Here is a 16523-nt window from a genome sequence, read left to right as displayed (position 1 = left end):
CTAATTCCAATTCTCTTTGAAATACCACAGACAGATGATTTGTGCCTATACCTTGCAGCCAATCTTCAGATTTCAGACATCATAATAAAATAGAGATGTTCCCTTTTTTCAGATTACTCAGCATCATTTCAGTCTCATTAGATATCCTGTTTCTTTATGATTTATGATGTATTTTTAATATTTGTCTTGTTCACTGTTTTATTCTTTGTTTGCCTGTGCTTTAAAAACTGAAATTTCTTTTCTTTTGAAGTTCTTAAAAAGAAACCTGAAGAGGAAGAACCTAAACCAGAAAAAGAGCCTAAACCAGAAGTTAAACCAGTACCTACACCAGTAGAAAAAATTAAGAAACCTGAAGGTACTAGATTGCATTCCATCCAATTTAATAAATTATAATTAAAAAAATAGAAATCCCAGTATTAAGTAATAATCTCTTAAAATCAGGAATGAAAGTGACATTTTAAAAGATGACTTGCATTGACCTAATTACGTAAGTTAAAGCTTAGTTGAAAGCACAACCAAATCTGACGTTCACATTTCGGTCTGAATTCTACATTTTGGGATAATTTCTCAGTCTTCTTTGTACATAGAAAAGAATTTTACAAGTATTTTATAATATTCATAAAAAATATAACTACAGCAAAACAATCTAAGCATTCTTTTATGTACAATTTTACAAGTATTTGCCTTTTTCCCCATTTATTATTTCAAATGTATTCAAATCTCACTCTAAGAAATGAACATCTGAAACTTTTATGTGTAAGAACAATGAAAACTTTTATATGCATCAGAGGTTATTGTATTTGGGGATTCAAGGTGTTTCACTATATCTTAAAAATTTAAAATATTATTTTAAAGTCCCCGAAGTTCCTAGGAAGAAAACTGAGATACCTACCATAAAAAAAGAGGAGAAACATGTGCCCGAACCACCAAAAGGTACAGACATGTGGTGCTCTTTTTCCTTATTGCAGCAAAGAAATGATACTCAGTGCTGAATATTGTGCTATATTAACATAATGCATTACTGTCATCCATTCTGTCCATAACTTCTGTGTCATGATTAAAAATTTTGCATTCTTCTGGATTTCTTCTTGTCTTTTAATTCTTCAGTGCTTGAAAAGTTCATCTTTTTTTTCCGTTGCATCTTGCTTTACATGAATCCACCTCAAGTTAATTTCTTGCTTTTCAGCCAAATGAAATATAAACCCATAAATTCTGTCTTCATGTAGCTCTCTTGGTTGTTGCTTCTAACTTTCAATGTTCAATGTGATTACAAAACATGTAAATTAACCTATTTGTAATTTCTGTGTTTGAAATGACAGAAACTAAGAAAGCATCTGTCCCACCTCCTGAGCCTGAACCTAAACCTGCAGTAGGTAAGAATTCTTTAGTCATGAATATTGGTGAAGCCTTTCTTTTGTGTCTGGTATTTCCCTTCAGAGGTTTCTGGCTAAAAGGACCTTCATAGAATCACAGAATACAAAGTCGTAGGAACCTCAGGGGTATTCTGGTCCAACCTTTCTCGGCAAAAGCACTGTCTACACAAGGTGGTCCAGCACCTGGTGCAGCTGAATCTTAAAAGTGTCCACACATTAAACAAATGTGTTTGGTCTTAATAGAAATGGAACTTTCATACCATCTACAAAAAAAATAAGTAACACCAAACTTAAAACAAAATAATGTATTAAAACATATATATAAGAACTGTTGTTTTTTTTTCCCTACAGCTCTAAAATCTCCAAAACCAGCTGCAGAACCAGCACCTGCTGTTACTGCTCCAGTGACAACCCCAGTTGTTGGAAAGAAAGCAGGTATTTAGGATTATTCTATGCTGTATTTATAAGGTTTTTCTCTCTGAGATACCTAAATACCTTCAGGGTACAAAGAATGAAGAGCTGTACAATAGCTTATGCATTACAGGAAGATTTGAGGTCCTCTTCGAGGATCTTGTTATTCTGGGTACTGGCAACTAATCTATAAGAAAAGTGTCTCTGATATGCTATGGAGATGAATCTGAACGTTTTTTTCTGGATGGCAGTATGTCTGTCTCTATTTGTTGCCCTACTATGAAATTTGTGTATTCTGTGGATTTCTTGATGTTGTTTATGTCCTGTTGTCTGTCTTTGAATTGTATCTTGTATTTTCTGTGTTGAAAAAGGGAAGATGCACATATTTCTAAACAATCATTGTGTTGTTTAGTTTTCTGTTTTTATCTTGTCATTGAAGTCCTGAGGAAAAGTGGCAGCGGTGTTGAAGAACTCGAGTATTGCTACTTTCATCTGATATGCTTAGGACCACGGATCATAGCCTGATGTGAAAAAAAAACTGTGAAGATTCCAGTTCCTCTGCAACACCCTGAGCCCGTGGTCCCCCAGCAGAGATGATGTACATTCTGTTTGCTCACCATTCAAAGGGCTTCGTGTCACAGTAGAGCTCAGATCTTGGGCCCCTGAGAAGCCTAATCATCAGTGTCTCTTGTCCATTGATCTGGTGATGTAGCCAGACCTCCAGTGGCATAATTAACCATTTTATATCAGTGGAAAGATAGGTGTCATTTTCTGCTACTTTTAACCTGTATTGGATTTAAATTGGTGATCTAATGAGACAATACTAACAGTGGTTTACTTTGGTCTTCTGTTCATGTGTGTTGTTCTTTCTTTTCTTGTGTGATTATGTTGTGACTTTTCTGTTGCGTGGAGAGAAAGTGTTCTGTGTTAGTTTTATTTCAGGTATAGCTGGAAAAATTATCTTAAAATCTTAAAAATAGTGTCCCTGATCCTTATTCTTATGGATTTTAACTCTCTAAATTACCTGTGAAACCTTTGTAGCTGCAGAAAAGCCTGATGCACCGTCTGTTCTAAAGCATAGAGGTAAAATGCCCCCAGTGGAAGAAGAAAAGCCTGAGTCAATTGTGTTAAAGAAGATTTTGGTTGAAAAACACTTGCCTGTAAAAGAGAAAGTAAGTCCTAAGGAGACAGTTGAGCCAATAGAGCCACTTGAATATAAAATCTCACTGGAAACAGCTGATGGAATACTGAAGTCAGGGAGAGATGAGCAGGAGAAAGTTGCTCTTAAATATTTCATTATGGCTTCTGAAGAAGTGGAAACCGAAATGGCACCTGTATTTTCAAGAAAGGCTACTCTTACAGGTGAGAAATTACAAGTTGAAATAGATCACATTACTTGTGCAAAGGATGAACAACCATTACCTGATGAGGAACTGAAATTGATTTCTGCATTATCTGAACCTATGGAGAGAGATTCTGAAGAAGAAAAAGAGCATGAAATTAAATTGCATGTTCATAGTAAAAGTGCCTTAGAGAAAGTCTCTGACAAGTTTAGTGTTCTTCATGAAGGAAAGATTCCTGAGCATGAAAAAGAAGAAATTGAGTCAACTTATGTACATAAAACCAGAAAGCCATATCAGCCCAGGGACCAGAAAGGACTTCTAGGAAAAGAGAGAAAATCAAAAATAAGTTTGCAACCTGAAGAATCTCACATTAAGGATCAGCCTTTATTTGTACAGGATATGACAGAGGCAGGAATAGCTGAAACTCCTCTGCTTAGAAATGAAAATGAGAGACAAGGTTTTACTCTAGAGAAATCTGAAGTTCCTGTTGGAGTATCCATGGAGTACGATATACCAAGTAAAACCCAATGGATGAAGAAATCTGATAGCATAGTTGTTGAAATTCCTGTAGATAAGATTCTTAACAAAGACGCAAAGAAAATGGAAGATATTCAAGATGATGAGAAAGATAAGAATTTGGACTTTACATCAGCAGAACCACATTCCTTAGACCTTTCTGAGGAGACTGAACCCATGATGAGAAAAGAACATCCCATTGAAGATGAGGAGGTTTCCAGAGAAAAACCTTACATAACCTTTAGGCCATCTATTCTTAAGCCAGAAGTAGTAGAAAGAAAAGCAAGAGAAAAACATTCGACAGATAAGGAAGTTCATTATGAGGAGGATTCAGGAAAATTGTTGACTGAGAAAGCACTACTACGTGATAAAAAAACAGGCAAGAGGATTATAACTGAGAAAGAAGAGAAACCTGTCTTCAGTACTCACTTAAAAAAAGACAAAATTAGACAGTCAAATGTCCCCAAAAAGCTGCCTGTGGAAAAAGAATTTGATACAGTGTTTACAGGAGAAGGAATCGAAAGTGAAGTTTCCATAGGAGAGCATGAAAAGGGAGGTAAAAATGAAATAGTTGACAGATCTGAGTCAGTCAAGAAAGTTGCTATTCAGCCACTAGGGAATCAAGATAAAAAACAATTTCAAGAAGTTCATACTATTCAGGATGAACACAAAGAGGCTCTAGTTCACAAAAGCAGAAAAGATAAAATTGAAGAAAAGAAATCTACAGAAGGTACAACAGATGAAAAAACATCAGCAAAACATGGCATTGGGGAAAGCACATCTGTTACCATGAAAAAAGAGAAAGGAAAGCTTTCAGACAAATCACCATCAAGCAAAGAAATACATGCAAATGGAGAAGTTACTTACTCCTCGAGCATAGGTAAGATTATAACTCCCAAGAAAGCAGAAGGAGAGAAAGAATTCCAGAAATCAGAACGTGCTCAACTGATTGAGCAGGCCACTAGATTTCCAAGTGAAAGCAGGAATTTGGATGCACCTGCAGAATCACAGGAAGTTCTGGATGTTCCTGCAAAGTCTCATGCAAAGAGAGGTGAGGAAGATTGATGCCAAATTCTTCCATGAAGTCCTTGTACTATTTGCTTCAAGAGAATACCACTTGCCATTGTGATGTTTTAGCAACACCATTCACAATTCCATCATAGTCTGTCAGCTGACTGTATTGGCATTCAGCCACTCTTGCCATGTTTGTCTTACCTGTCTGTACATACATCTGTGTGATCACTGTTCATTGTCTTAATCTTACACTTTCATAAGGCTGTAGAAATCATTTTGTCTGCCATTATCTTCTCAGAAAAACTCACACATTTTTTCTAGTACTCATTTTTCCATCCACTGCAATAAAATCTGTCCTGCATTTCATTCATATCATTCTCCCATTAAAAGTATCCTTTAGATTTCCTTTCGTGAAAAGATAATGAGAAGCAGCATTGCATAGGTAATATTTTCAAAAGTCTGAGATGATTCATCACAAATTATGTTAGTAACAGAACATTCCTTTATTAAAGTACCACATTTTCCTGCAACTTGTACCCTTATGTTTCTGTTGTCTTCATTAGTAGATGTGTGTGCTTATTCTAAAAAGAAAAATCCATATAATTTTAATAAGTACTTAAAATATTTTGACTGACACGTGGATATTAATCAAGGGCCTAATCTTAAATCCAGTGTCGAGGAATGGCAAAAGTTTACAAAATAAAGGGCAGGACAATATATAGAGGAACTAGGAGATTCTAAGCTGCCTGTTAGTCCCTTCTGTTCAATGTCTTTCCTATGCCTCAAGATATTGAACTTACCATTGAGATATAGACAGTATAAGTTCATATATAAATGTATATTCATACATTTATAGCTTCTTCCCTTTGTATATGTAGGTCACTAAAGGGGAAAAAAATCTGATATGTAAAATAAATGCTTGTCTTAATTTTAGTAAGGATCTTTATTTAGCTATGTTCCTAATAATATTGCTGTTCTACTGCAGAGGCCAAGCCACCAAAAGAAGAAACTCCGAAGGGTATCAGTCCAGTCAAAGGTAAGATACTGCAATCAGCACCTTGTCATGGTTTTAGCCCAGCTGGCAACCAAGCACCACATAGCCACTCACTCATACTGTTTTCAGCACAAGTTCAAAACATAGCCCCATACAAGCTACTGTGAATAAAAGTAACTCTGCCCCAGCCCAAACCAGCATATTATCCACCTCTTTTTCTAACTTGTTCACATCATGCTCAGGTCCCACACTATTCAATACAACCTCATTAACCACCACCCCCTTCCCACCCTTTGGTATGATACATAGATATCATTCCCTTAACTGATGGACCACTCCAGTAAAATGTTCGTAAAATGTCCACAAGTGTCCATAAAACATCCATTGAAGTAATTTTGTCCATAATGTTGGGCTCCATCTGTTCTGGTCATCGCTCAGGATATAAGAGGTAGTGCGTTATATGGACTTATTTGGCACCAAAGCCCCCTCAAGTCAAGTCACTGTTGCACTTGCACTTCTTGAAAGGCTTCTCCTTTGGTTTACATGGTTCCTGTTAGTAATTCCTGTAACATAAGCTTAAACAAGGGGTAACAACAATTTAAAGATATATCCATTAAAATCCTCATCTCTGGTGCTTTTGGGCCAGGTTATAGGATTTAACATTACAATGAACTCTTCCCATTGTTCCTAGTCCAGCTAGAAACAAGGGATTCCTGCTATAATAATTACAGTCTCCATTATTAGACCCCATGAGCTGTGGGGGCACAGCCTGCCTCACCATGGTTGACACCATGAGCTGCAGGGGAACCTCTCTTTCCCTGCCTCAGTGTAAGATCACTCCCATGGGAGACAGTCCTCCATTAATTTCTTCAATGTGAGTACTTCCCTCAGGCTGCAGCTCTTCCTCAACTGCTCCAACATGGGTCCCTTCCACGGGGTGCAGTCCTTCAGAAACAGGATACTCCAGAATGGGTCCTCCAAAGGGGCACCAGTCCTGTCAGCAACCCTGCTCCAAAGTGAGGTTCTCCTGGGGTCACAGGAGCAGGTGGATATTTGCTCCACATTGGACTCATCCACAGGTCACAGTCCCTTCACCTTGAGTTCAGTCTGGAGCTCCAGCATGTCCAGCACAGCAGCACGCAAATAGCAGTGATGAGCAAGCCGTGGCTACCCCAGGCACATCACCATGGCTCTTATCAAATCATTCCCAGGCACAGCAGAGTGACATGGTCAGCACTACAAGAAGCAGCAAAAGCAAAAAGCAGCAACAACAAGCATTAGACTCTAATATTCAGTCAGGCAAGCAAGCCCTGTGGCAAGCACCAGACCCTGTTGATTACTGGCTAAACAGCACTAGCAGATAAAAATTCAATCTAGCACATTCTGATCAAACCTTTTACCTCCAACCCTTCAAGCCCCATGCTGGACACTGAAAAGGACTGTGATAATTTAACACCAGTTGGCAACCAAGCTCCACACAACCACTCACTCCCCTACAGTGGTACAGGGGAGGGAATCAGAAGGGTAAAAGTGAGAAAACTCATGTGTTGAGATAAAGACAGTTTAACAGATAAAGCAAAAAGTGCACACACAGAACAAAACAAGGAAATCATTCACCACTTCCCTTAGGGAAGCAGATATTCATCCATATTCAGGACAGCAGGGCTCCATCACTTGAAGGGCAAATGTCACAACTCCAAACCTCTTCGCTTCCTCCTCTTTCCCCCCAGCTTTATATACTAAGCATGACACCATATAGTATGGGATATGACATTGGTCATTTGGCATCAGCTTTCCTGCTTGTCTCTCCTCACAATTTCTTATGCAGCCTGCCCACTGGTGGGGCAGTATGAGAAGCAGAAAAGGCCCTGGCTCTGTGTAAGTACTGCTCAGCAAGAATAAAAATATCTCTACATTATCGACACTGCTTTCAACACAAATCCAAAGCAAAGCCCCATAAAAGATACTGTTAAGGCTGTTAAATCTGCCCCGGCAAAAATCATTCCAATCTACAATCAAAAGCAATTAATCAGAATTAGTTTATTCATTTTTGAATCTGAATTACAGCCAAGAAGACACCTTCACCAGCAGATGCAGAAAGAAGGAAACTCAGGCCAGGTAGTGGTGGTGAAAAACCTCCTGAAGAGCCTCCATTCACTTATCAACTCAAGGCTGTGCCACTGAAGTTTGTCAAGGAGATGAAAGATATAGTTCTAAAAGAAGCTGAGTCTGTTGGGTCTTCTGCAATCTTTGAAGTCCTTATTTCTCCATCCACTGCAATTACCAGCTGGATGAAAGATGGAAGTAACATCCGAGAGAGCCCAAAACACAAGTTTATTGCTGACGGCAAAGATCGGAAGCTGCATATTATTGATGTCCAGCTGTCCGATGCTGGTGAATATACCTGTGTATTACGGCTGGGGAACAAAGAGAAGACCTCTACAGCCAAACTCATTGTTGAAGGTACTCCCTGTTTCAAATTTATCAATAGTTAGGCTAGCTACTACTCAAGCCAGAAGAACTGGTGCTTTGTAATTTTACAGTACTTGACAGATGCTTCCTTTGGTTTCCCTCAAATCACTACATGTATTATTATGTTGCTAGACGTATTATTATGTAAAGTATTTCTGTATCATATGTTTTGTATATAAATGGACAAATCAAAATAATGTGTTTCCCACAGAACTTCCGGTGCGGTTTGTGAAAACACTTGAAGAAGAAGTCACCGTTGTTAAAACCCAGCCGCTGTACTTGACATGTGAGCTTAACAAAGAAAGAAATGTGGTCTGGAGAAAGGATGGGAAAATCATCAAAGCCAAGCCTGGGAAATTTGCTCTGGGTGTTATTGGTTTGTCCCATTCTCTCACAGTCACTGATTCAGATGATGCTGATGCTGGCACTTACACTGTTACTGTGGAAGACTCTGAGCTATCATGCTCCTCTTGTGTTAGGGTAGTAGGTAAGTAATCAAAACTATGTTCTGTTTTCTGTCTAGGATATTTGCACTGGTTAAAAATTAGGAAAGCTTTTTCTCATAGTATTGCAATAAAATGGACAGATAAGACTTTTTACAGCTATAAAAGCTTGTTGTAATACAAAATCTGTTAGTCCTTTTTCTTCTTTCCATGATGCATCTATTTGTAGTAGAAGTCTGCTAAGCTGTATTCTTATGCAACTTTTTGTCATGCAGAGGTTATAAGGGACTGGTTGGTAAAACCAATAAGAGACCAGCATGTTAAACCAAAAGGAACAGCTACTTTTAGCTGTGACATTGTCAAGGATACACCAAACATTAAATGGTTTAAAGGAGATGAGGAAATTCCTGCTGAACCCACTGACAAGACAGAAATCTTGAAAGAAGGAAATAAAATTTTCCTGAAAATCAAGAATGCTGGCCCTGCTGATATTGGAGAATATTCAGTGGAAGTTGAAGGTCGCAGATACCCAGCTAAACTGACGCTTGGTGGTAAGGAAGCTTTTATTTGAATTATATTTAATCGGCTCATAGACCAATGTTTAAAAACATCAAAATAAACAGGAAAGGTAACTTAAACTATTATAAAGTCCTATCAAAATTTGACCTAATTATATATGTGTCCATTTGTGCATTCTAGAACGTGATGTTGAACTTCTGAAGCCATTAGAGGATGTTACAGTTTATGAGAAAGAAACAGCAAACTTTGATACAGAAATATCTGAGGATGATATTCCTGGAGAATGGAAGCTGAAAGGAGAAATCCTGAGACCTTCACCTGTAAGCATCCTTGAATTTTACAACACGATCTATTTGAATTAAACACTGTGAACAGGTTCCTTGAGTCTTTATGGTAGGATCTGTGATTGCTACTCAGGGCAGAACATATGTTGATTAAAAAACAGTGGTTCTCTAAGTAAGAATTTTATGCTATAAAAGCTAAGTTTTGAAGGCCTTCATGTTCTTAAGGGATTTCAGAACATAATTCAAACAATAATGGAAATATCCTACATACATTGCAGAAATTATTCTGGCATTCTAAAGAAGTGTGGAACACTGAAGAAATGTACTCCATTTTAAAATTATTGCGTAAAACTGTTAACTTTCCTTAAAAAACATTTTCAATCTTTCTACCTGACCCTTTACTGCATATAAAATGTTTATAAAATCCCTTTATTAAAAACACCTATCAGTAAGGCATCGGCATTGTAGTTACCAAAGTCTATCATCTCTCCAGACATGTGAAATCAAAGCGGAAGGAGGAAAACGCTTCCTAACCTTACACAAAGTCAAGTTAGAGCAAGCTGGTGAAGTCCTTTATCAGGCACTTAACGCCGTTACTACAGCTATCCTGACAGTAAAAGGTATGATGCACCATGGACTGTGATAGCAGCTGACACAGAGTTCTCATGGAGCATGTTACAAATGACGTGTTGTGTTTTGCTTCTAGAAATTGAATTGGACTTTGCTGTGCCCCTGAAAGATGTTACTGTTCCTGAGAAGCGCCAAGCAAGGTTTGAATGTGTCCTTACCAGAGAAGCCAATGTTATATGGTCTAAGGGCACTGATATACTCAAGATTGGAGAAAAATTTGACATCATTGCAGATGGAAAGAAACATATTCTTGTTATCAATGATTCACAGTTTGATGATGAGGGAGAGTACACTGCTGAAGTTGATGGCAAGAAGAGCACAGCAAGACTGTTTGTGGAAGGCAAGTATCTTCCTATGAACAAAAGAATTAAAAAGTGGATAATTAATATCTCTTTTAGAACTACATTAGTCTTCTTCCTGATGGTATTTATGTGTCTACATTACAGGTGTAAGGTTGAAGTTCATATCACCTCTACAGGATCAAACAGTGAAAGAAGGGGAAACAGCTCACTTTCAGTTTGAGCTTTCTCATGAAGACATGCCAGTAAAATGGTACAAAAATGACAAGAGACTTCACACAAGCAGAACAGTGTTTATTACTTCAGAAGGCAAAGTTCATAAACTAGAAATGAGAGAAGTAACACTCGATGATATCTCTGAAATAAAGGCCGTAGTTAAGGACATGAACACACAAGCCAATCTCAAAGTCTTAGGTAAGTACATAAATAATTTAAAATATGCTATATAATATGTATTAACAATGTTTGTAAGTAGAAAGGGACAAAATATTGATGTTTTAGTAAATTTATATTACTAATTTGCTTTTACGTATCCACTATGTCTTTTGTAGAGGCCGATCCATATTTCACTGTGAAGTTACAAGACTACAGTGCTGTAGAGAAAGATGATATTACTCTGGAGTGTGAACTTAGTAAAGATGTGCCAGTAAAATGGTACAAAGATGGGGAAGAACTAATAGCTTCCAACAGAATTTCAATAAAAACGGATGGCTTGCGCCGTATCCTGAAGATCAAGAAGGCTGCACAGAGTGACAAGGGTGTTTATGAGTGTGACTGTGGAACTGACAAGACAAGTGCTAATATCAGCATTGAGTGTAAGTTACCATGTCTTGGCTAAGGAAAAGTACTGAAACCTTTGTAAAATGACAGAGACAGACAGACACTCCCTCGAGTTCAAGACCAAAAATGTACCTGTAGAAGCTTGCTGTTACCATGAATAGCTGAAACATCTAGATTTATAATTATTAAAATATATTTGCAAGAGACAATATAACTGAGGATATATAATTGGCTTTTGTAAAGACAATTATGGTATGTTAGTTTCTATGTCCATTTACTGTCAGGAAAAAAAGCGGTTAGTTTAGTTCACTGTAACAGAAATCTGAGTTAGTTATGAGGAAAAATATTCTTATTAAGAATAACAAAGTTTTCAGACATATTACAGAAGGTTGCTGTAGACTCCCCAGACTTGCAGGCTTTTAAAAAGGGGGTAGATGAACACTCGTTGCTCATAGCGTTTGAATACCCAAAATAAGAATTAGGAAGAGAGTTGAGATCTTTTGCAGTATTACAGTTCTATGGTATGGGATTTGTGAGTAAACAGATAGAAACTTTTGATTTTTCTTTTATTTTAGCTCGCATAATTAAAGTGGAGCGCCCACTGTACCCAGTGGAAGTGTTTGTTGGTGAAACAGCACGCTTTGAAATTGAAATTTCTGAGCCTGATGTCCATCCTATATGGAAACTAAAGGGAGAAACCCTAACACCTTCACCTGTAAGTTTTCTTCTTTATTTTTAGACCATAATTTACAGTAGAAAAACATACTTAATAATCATGGTTTTTAGTGGTTTCTTAGAACATTCATATTTGGGGTGGTGGGTGTGTTTCTTTATCACCAGGACTGTGAAATCATTGAAGATGGGAAGAAGCATATTCTTGTCCTTCATAACTGCAACCTTGATATGACTGGAGAAGTGTCTTTCCAAGCTGCTAATGCTAAAAGTGCTGCTAATCTGAAAGTGAAAGGTACAGTCTGCACTTGGCCAATATTTCCATATGTATCTCGGAGCATTACAACAAATCTACCTTCAGAAAGCTCTATATGAACCTATCACTGAACTGAAAGATCTCTTCTTTGATTTCAGAATTACCTCTCATCTTTATCACTCCACTGAGTGATGTGAAGGTCTTTGAGAAGGATGAAGCTAAGTTTGAATGTGAGGTATCCAGAGAACCCAAGACTTTCCGGTGGTTGAAAGGAACAGAAGAGATCATTCCTGATGAAAGATTTGAAATTGTTGCAGACGGAACAAAGCATGCTCTGATTATTAAATCTGTTGCCTTTGAGGATGAAGTTAAATACACATTTGAAGCTGAGGATAAAAGAACAAGTGCCAAGCTAATTATTGAAGGTTTGTTAGATTTTACCTTCCTAGGAAAGTTTTGCATCATAGTGGCTTGAATAGTTTTTATTGATAACATTATTCTTAATGAAATGTTATGCTGTTATAGGTATCCGCCTGAAATTCATTACTCCTCTCAAGGATGTAACTAAAAAGGAGCGAGAAACTGCAGAGTTCACTGTGGAACTCTCCCATGAAAATATCTCTGTTGTCTGGTTCAAGAATGACCAACGATTACATACCAGCAAAGTGGTTTCAATGACAGATGATGGCAAATTGCATACACTCACAATCAAAGATCTCACTATTGATGACACTTCTCAGATTAAAGTAGAAGCTATGGGCAAGTCCTCAGAAGCTAAGCTCACAGTTCTTGGTAAGAATACCCAAAAGAATTTAACTAATGTATATTGTCAGAAGAGTTTTATTCATAAAAAATAATGATCAGAAAGTCTTGGGCTTGGCCTAAATGTTAGTTTGAAAATTTTACAATCTGTTTTTCTTATTTGGGTCTCTATTTTCTTATTCACAAAGGATGACTAAAATATCTTTAAAATTTCATGCAACTGTTGCAAAGTTAGTTATTCGATACTTAAACCATGCTCTGAAACTCCTAGAGCATCAAAAGAATGTTGTCAGTAATACTAGTAATACACTGAATTGTTTCTTAGATGTTTATGGGGGGGGGGGGGTTACAATAAAATTGTGAAATATTTATAAGGACCCTATTTAATCCTTCCTTCAGGACATAAACAAGAAATATATTCTATGTTAGAAACTGATTGTTCTTTCTGATAGACTAAAACTTCGAACTGAAACACCTTAACTTTTGCTTGCAGAGGGAGACCCTTACTTCACTGGGAAGCTACAGGATTACACTGCTGTAGAGAAAGATGAAGTAATCTTGCAATGTGAAATCAGCAAAGCAGATGCCCCAGTGAAATGGATGAAGGATGGTAAACCAATTACCGCATCAAAGAACGTTATTATTAAGGCCGATGGTAAAAAGAGAATCCTTATTCTCAAGAAAGCTTTGAAGAAAGATATTGGACAGTACACTTGTGACTGTGGTACTGATCAAACCTCTGCTAAACTTGATATTGAAGGTATGGTTATTTTAATTGGCTGCTCTGTAGTAGAGACCTTTTGGGATCTGCAAGTGATTGAGGGAATAAATCACTTTTTTTTCTTTTCTTTTTTTTTTTTTTTTGCAGACCGGGACATTGAGATTGTACGACCACTGTACAGTGTGGAGGTGATTGAGACAGAGACTGCCCGTTTTGATATTGAAATCTCTGAGGAAGGTGTCCATGGAAATTGGAAGCTGAAAGGAGAACCCCTGACTGAATCAGCTGTAAGCAAATATTTTAGGATGTTTTTTGTGTGTGTCTCAGCAATTTTCATGAATGTAGTGTGCAAAGGAGAGAGTGGCTGCAGAAACTAAACATAATCTTTTTATGCTTTCAATAAAGGTCACTATAATAAAAATACTGGATTTTTTCATTAATAACTTTTAAAATGTAGTACAGAATTAATCAAAAATATAAAATAGCTAAACCATAAATTATTTTACATAAATAAATATATTCTGTATTGCTAGTCCCTCACAATCATGTATCCAAAGTGAAAAGACCTTGTGGAATTCACTTCAACATAATGGCATTTGAAAATACAAACATTGTATTGCCTGCATTTGCGTTTGGTTTTTGAGTTATGATTGGTTTAAATAAACGTAGATCACATTTTCAAACTCTTTTTCATTTCTGTTGTAGTTAAAATTGGTATAAAATAGTATAGAGCTTAATCAAATATTCCTTGCTGGAAGGATATGAAAAATAAAGAAACAATACAACCAGAGCTGGCAATAATTTGGCAATTCTTTGAATTCTTTGAATAATACACAAAGATTGGAAGTTCCACAAAAACCAATCTCTGGATGAGAGAAGGAAAGGTCTTCTCAAGTAAAGGTCACAGCACAAGCTTAACATTTTCTAGTTCCCTTAGGGGAACAAGGCCTCTGACTGGTCTTCGTATTGATACAGTCCAGTTAATCATCACACAAACAAGTTGCCTCTTGCGCTTTCTTTCTAAAAGGAAGCAGACTGTATTAGGAAGAGCCCTTGAAAGAAAAGGCCTATGAATGAACATTTATAAGGTATATTTCATGTGGCAGTAGCCCTAAGTGTCGTGAGTGGAGGAGGAGAAAACAGATACATGGTATGAGGAGATGTAGGGGCTCTTGTGGTGAGGAGTACAAAAAAGATACTGAAAAAATTGCTTCTGTTCTATTTTTTCAGGAATGTGAAATCAAGGAGGAAGGCAAAAAGCACTTCCTTACACTGTACAATGTGCGCTTAGATCAAGCTGGTGGAGTAGATTTCCAAGCAGCAAATGCCAAGTCTGGTGCTCACCTTCGAGTGAAACGTAAGTGTCTTTTAAACTGAAATTAATAAAGTGAAAGCACCCTACTCATTGCCTCTTTGGAACAGGTGGAAAATCTCTATACTGTATTGACCCTTCAGCAATCCTTTCCAGAAGAGCAACTCAAGGATTAGTTATTCAAGTCATCTTAATTTTTTTAGTTAAGGAATGTCCTATATGTTTTTTAACCTTGTATATCATTTATTCATATAGGAGAAGTAAAAATCAGGAGATGGCCTTGAAGGCTGCTGCGTATGCTGTTATGAAATCAAAGTATTGCAAGCAAAGGCATTAAAGTATCATGTTAACTGGAGAGGATAGGATAACAGTGATATCTGGAGTTAGGGTGAAGAGCTTGATGGACAGGGACAGACTACACAGTTGAAGACCACTTGTTTCCCACTTCAATCCTAGCCCTTGCTATTTTGGAAAACACATGCCTTATCTAGCAACAGGCATGCAAGGCTTGGCAAGGTGACAGATGCACAGCAACTTTCCTGCTGACCTTGTTCAATTTAAAGAAACACGCTCTGCAAATAGGAAATTGTAGGTGACCAGCCCTCCCCTAAGAACCCAGGGTGGCCTCTTCTATTTCGGGGATTTAAAGAGCAGCATTGCGATGTCTGTGTCTCTTGAGGGAAGCCACCATGGAGATTAGTACATAAGGGCAGCCACAGCTCTCTCTTGGGTAGAAGTGACTAATCTGAAAATTATGTCTTCTCGTTACCAAGCTCGAGTAATTGGCTTGCTGAGACCCCTCAAGGATGTAACAGTGACAGCTGGGGAATCAGCAACTTTCGATTGTGAACTCTCTTATGAGGGAATCCCAGTAGAGTGGTTTCTGCAAGGAAAGAAATTGGAGCCCAGTGATAAGGTAAAGAAACTAAACTTTACTTTTCCTCATGTTTCCTCCTCTTTCAATTCTCTTCCCTTTCATTATTTCTTAATCTCTGCCAGTAGAAGTTCTAAGGCACAGCAATAATGTAGTGATGCTGTGCCAAATGGTAAATCCTCATTAAATCAGGTATAGCAATTTTTTTCCCAGAAATTCCAGTACTCTCTAATACTACAAGTATTAATTATACAAAAGGAAACTAAGGTTTCAAAATATCAATCATGAGAACAGTGGTTTTGTGTCTGATTCTGTTTTAGACTCAGCCAGAGAGATACTGAATAATTTTTGCTGAGGTTACCCATGATTACAGTGAGAGGATTTTGAAATGTGCTATTAGGAAAAGCTTTTCTTGATCCTGAATACTGAGTTGCAGTCCAATTCTGCATATAAGGGGATTAAAAGGATTCAAATTCCATTTCAGGCATTTGTTCTGGCTCTCCAGATAACTCTCTGGGCAGATTTGCTTGTCAAGCACTTCTCACTAGCTATTTTTAACCCTTCATCAAGTGCTGGCTCTTAACTCTGAGATCTGAGCAGCCTGAAATGCAGTCAATTTAAAATTTAAAGTTACTGGTAGGGGAAATAAATAAAAACCATTAATAAATACATAAAGAAATGTGAAGGGATATCACTGCTTTCAAGACTTCTTTTTTACATAATAGGTCTAAAGAAAATAAAGCAAATGAAAATAGAAGCTGAAAACCTCAGACAAAGCAAACTTTCAAGTCATTACGTGACATAGCAAAGTTTCAGAACCTGGAATAATGATGTTAATAATACTTTGG

At 37.4% G+C, this 16523-nt stretch overlaps 1 protein-coding gene across 1 annotated transcript in view; it reads left to right on the top strand.

Annotated features, from left to right (window-relative positions):
• TTN (titin) overlaps positions 1-16523 on the top strand; it is a 240521-nt gene that overhangs the window by 133179 nt on the left and 90819 nt on the right. The window contains exons 120-140 of the mRNA XM_071562604.1: positions 251-355; positions 856-933; positions 1320-1373; positions 1725-1808; positions 5643-5693; positions 7719-8114; positions 8335-8610; positions 8842-9117; positions 9266-9405; positions 9863-9989; positions 10076-10339; positions 10446-10712; positions 10850-11113; positions 11654-11793; positions 11919-12045; positions 12165-12431; positions 12532-12798; positions 13262-13528; positions 13637-13776; positions 14720-14846; positions 15575-15717. Coding sequence (XP_071418705.1) covers positions 251-355; positions 856-933; positions 1320-1373; positions 1725-1808; positions 5643-5693; positions 7719-8114; positions 8335-8610; positions 8842-9117; positions 9266-9405; positions 9863-9989; positions 10076-10339; positions 10446-10712; positions 10850-11113; positions 11654-11793; positions 11919-12045; positions 12165-12431; positions 12532-12798; positions 13262-13528; positions 13637-13776; positions 14720-14846; positions 15575-15717 — 3860 coding nt within the window. The remainder of the gene's footprint in view (positions 1-250; positions 356-855; positions 934-1319; positions 1374-1724; positions 1809-5642; positions 5694-7718; positions 8115-8334; positions 8611-8841; positions 9118-9265; positions 9406-9862; positions 9990-10075; positions 10340-10445; positions 10713-10849; positions 11114-11653; positions 11794-11918; positions 12046-12164; positions 12432-12531; positions 12799-13261; positions 13529-13636; positions 13777-14719; positions 14847-15574; positions 15718-16523) is intronic.

Source organism: Pithys albifrons, chromosome 8 (genome assembly GCF_047495875.1).
Source record: "Pithys albifrons albifrons isolate INPA30051 chromosome 8, PitAlb_v1, whole genome shotgun sequence".
Lineage (NCBI taxonomy): Eukaryota > Metazoa > Chordata > Aves > Passeriformes > Thamnophilidae > Pithys > Pithys albifrons.
The sequence above is the reverse complement of the archived record's forward strand: the minus strand, read 5'-3'. Positions and strand labels throughout refer to the sequence as shown.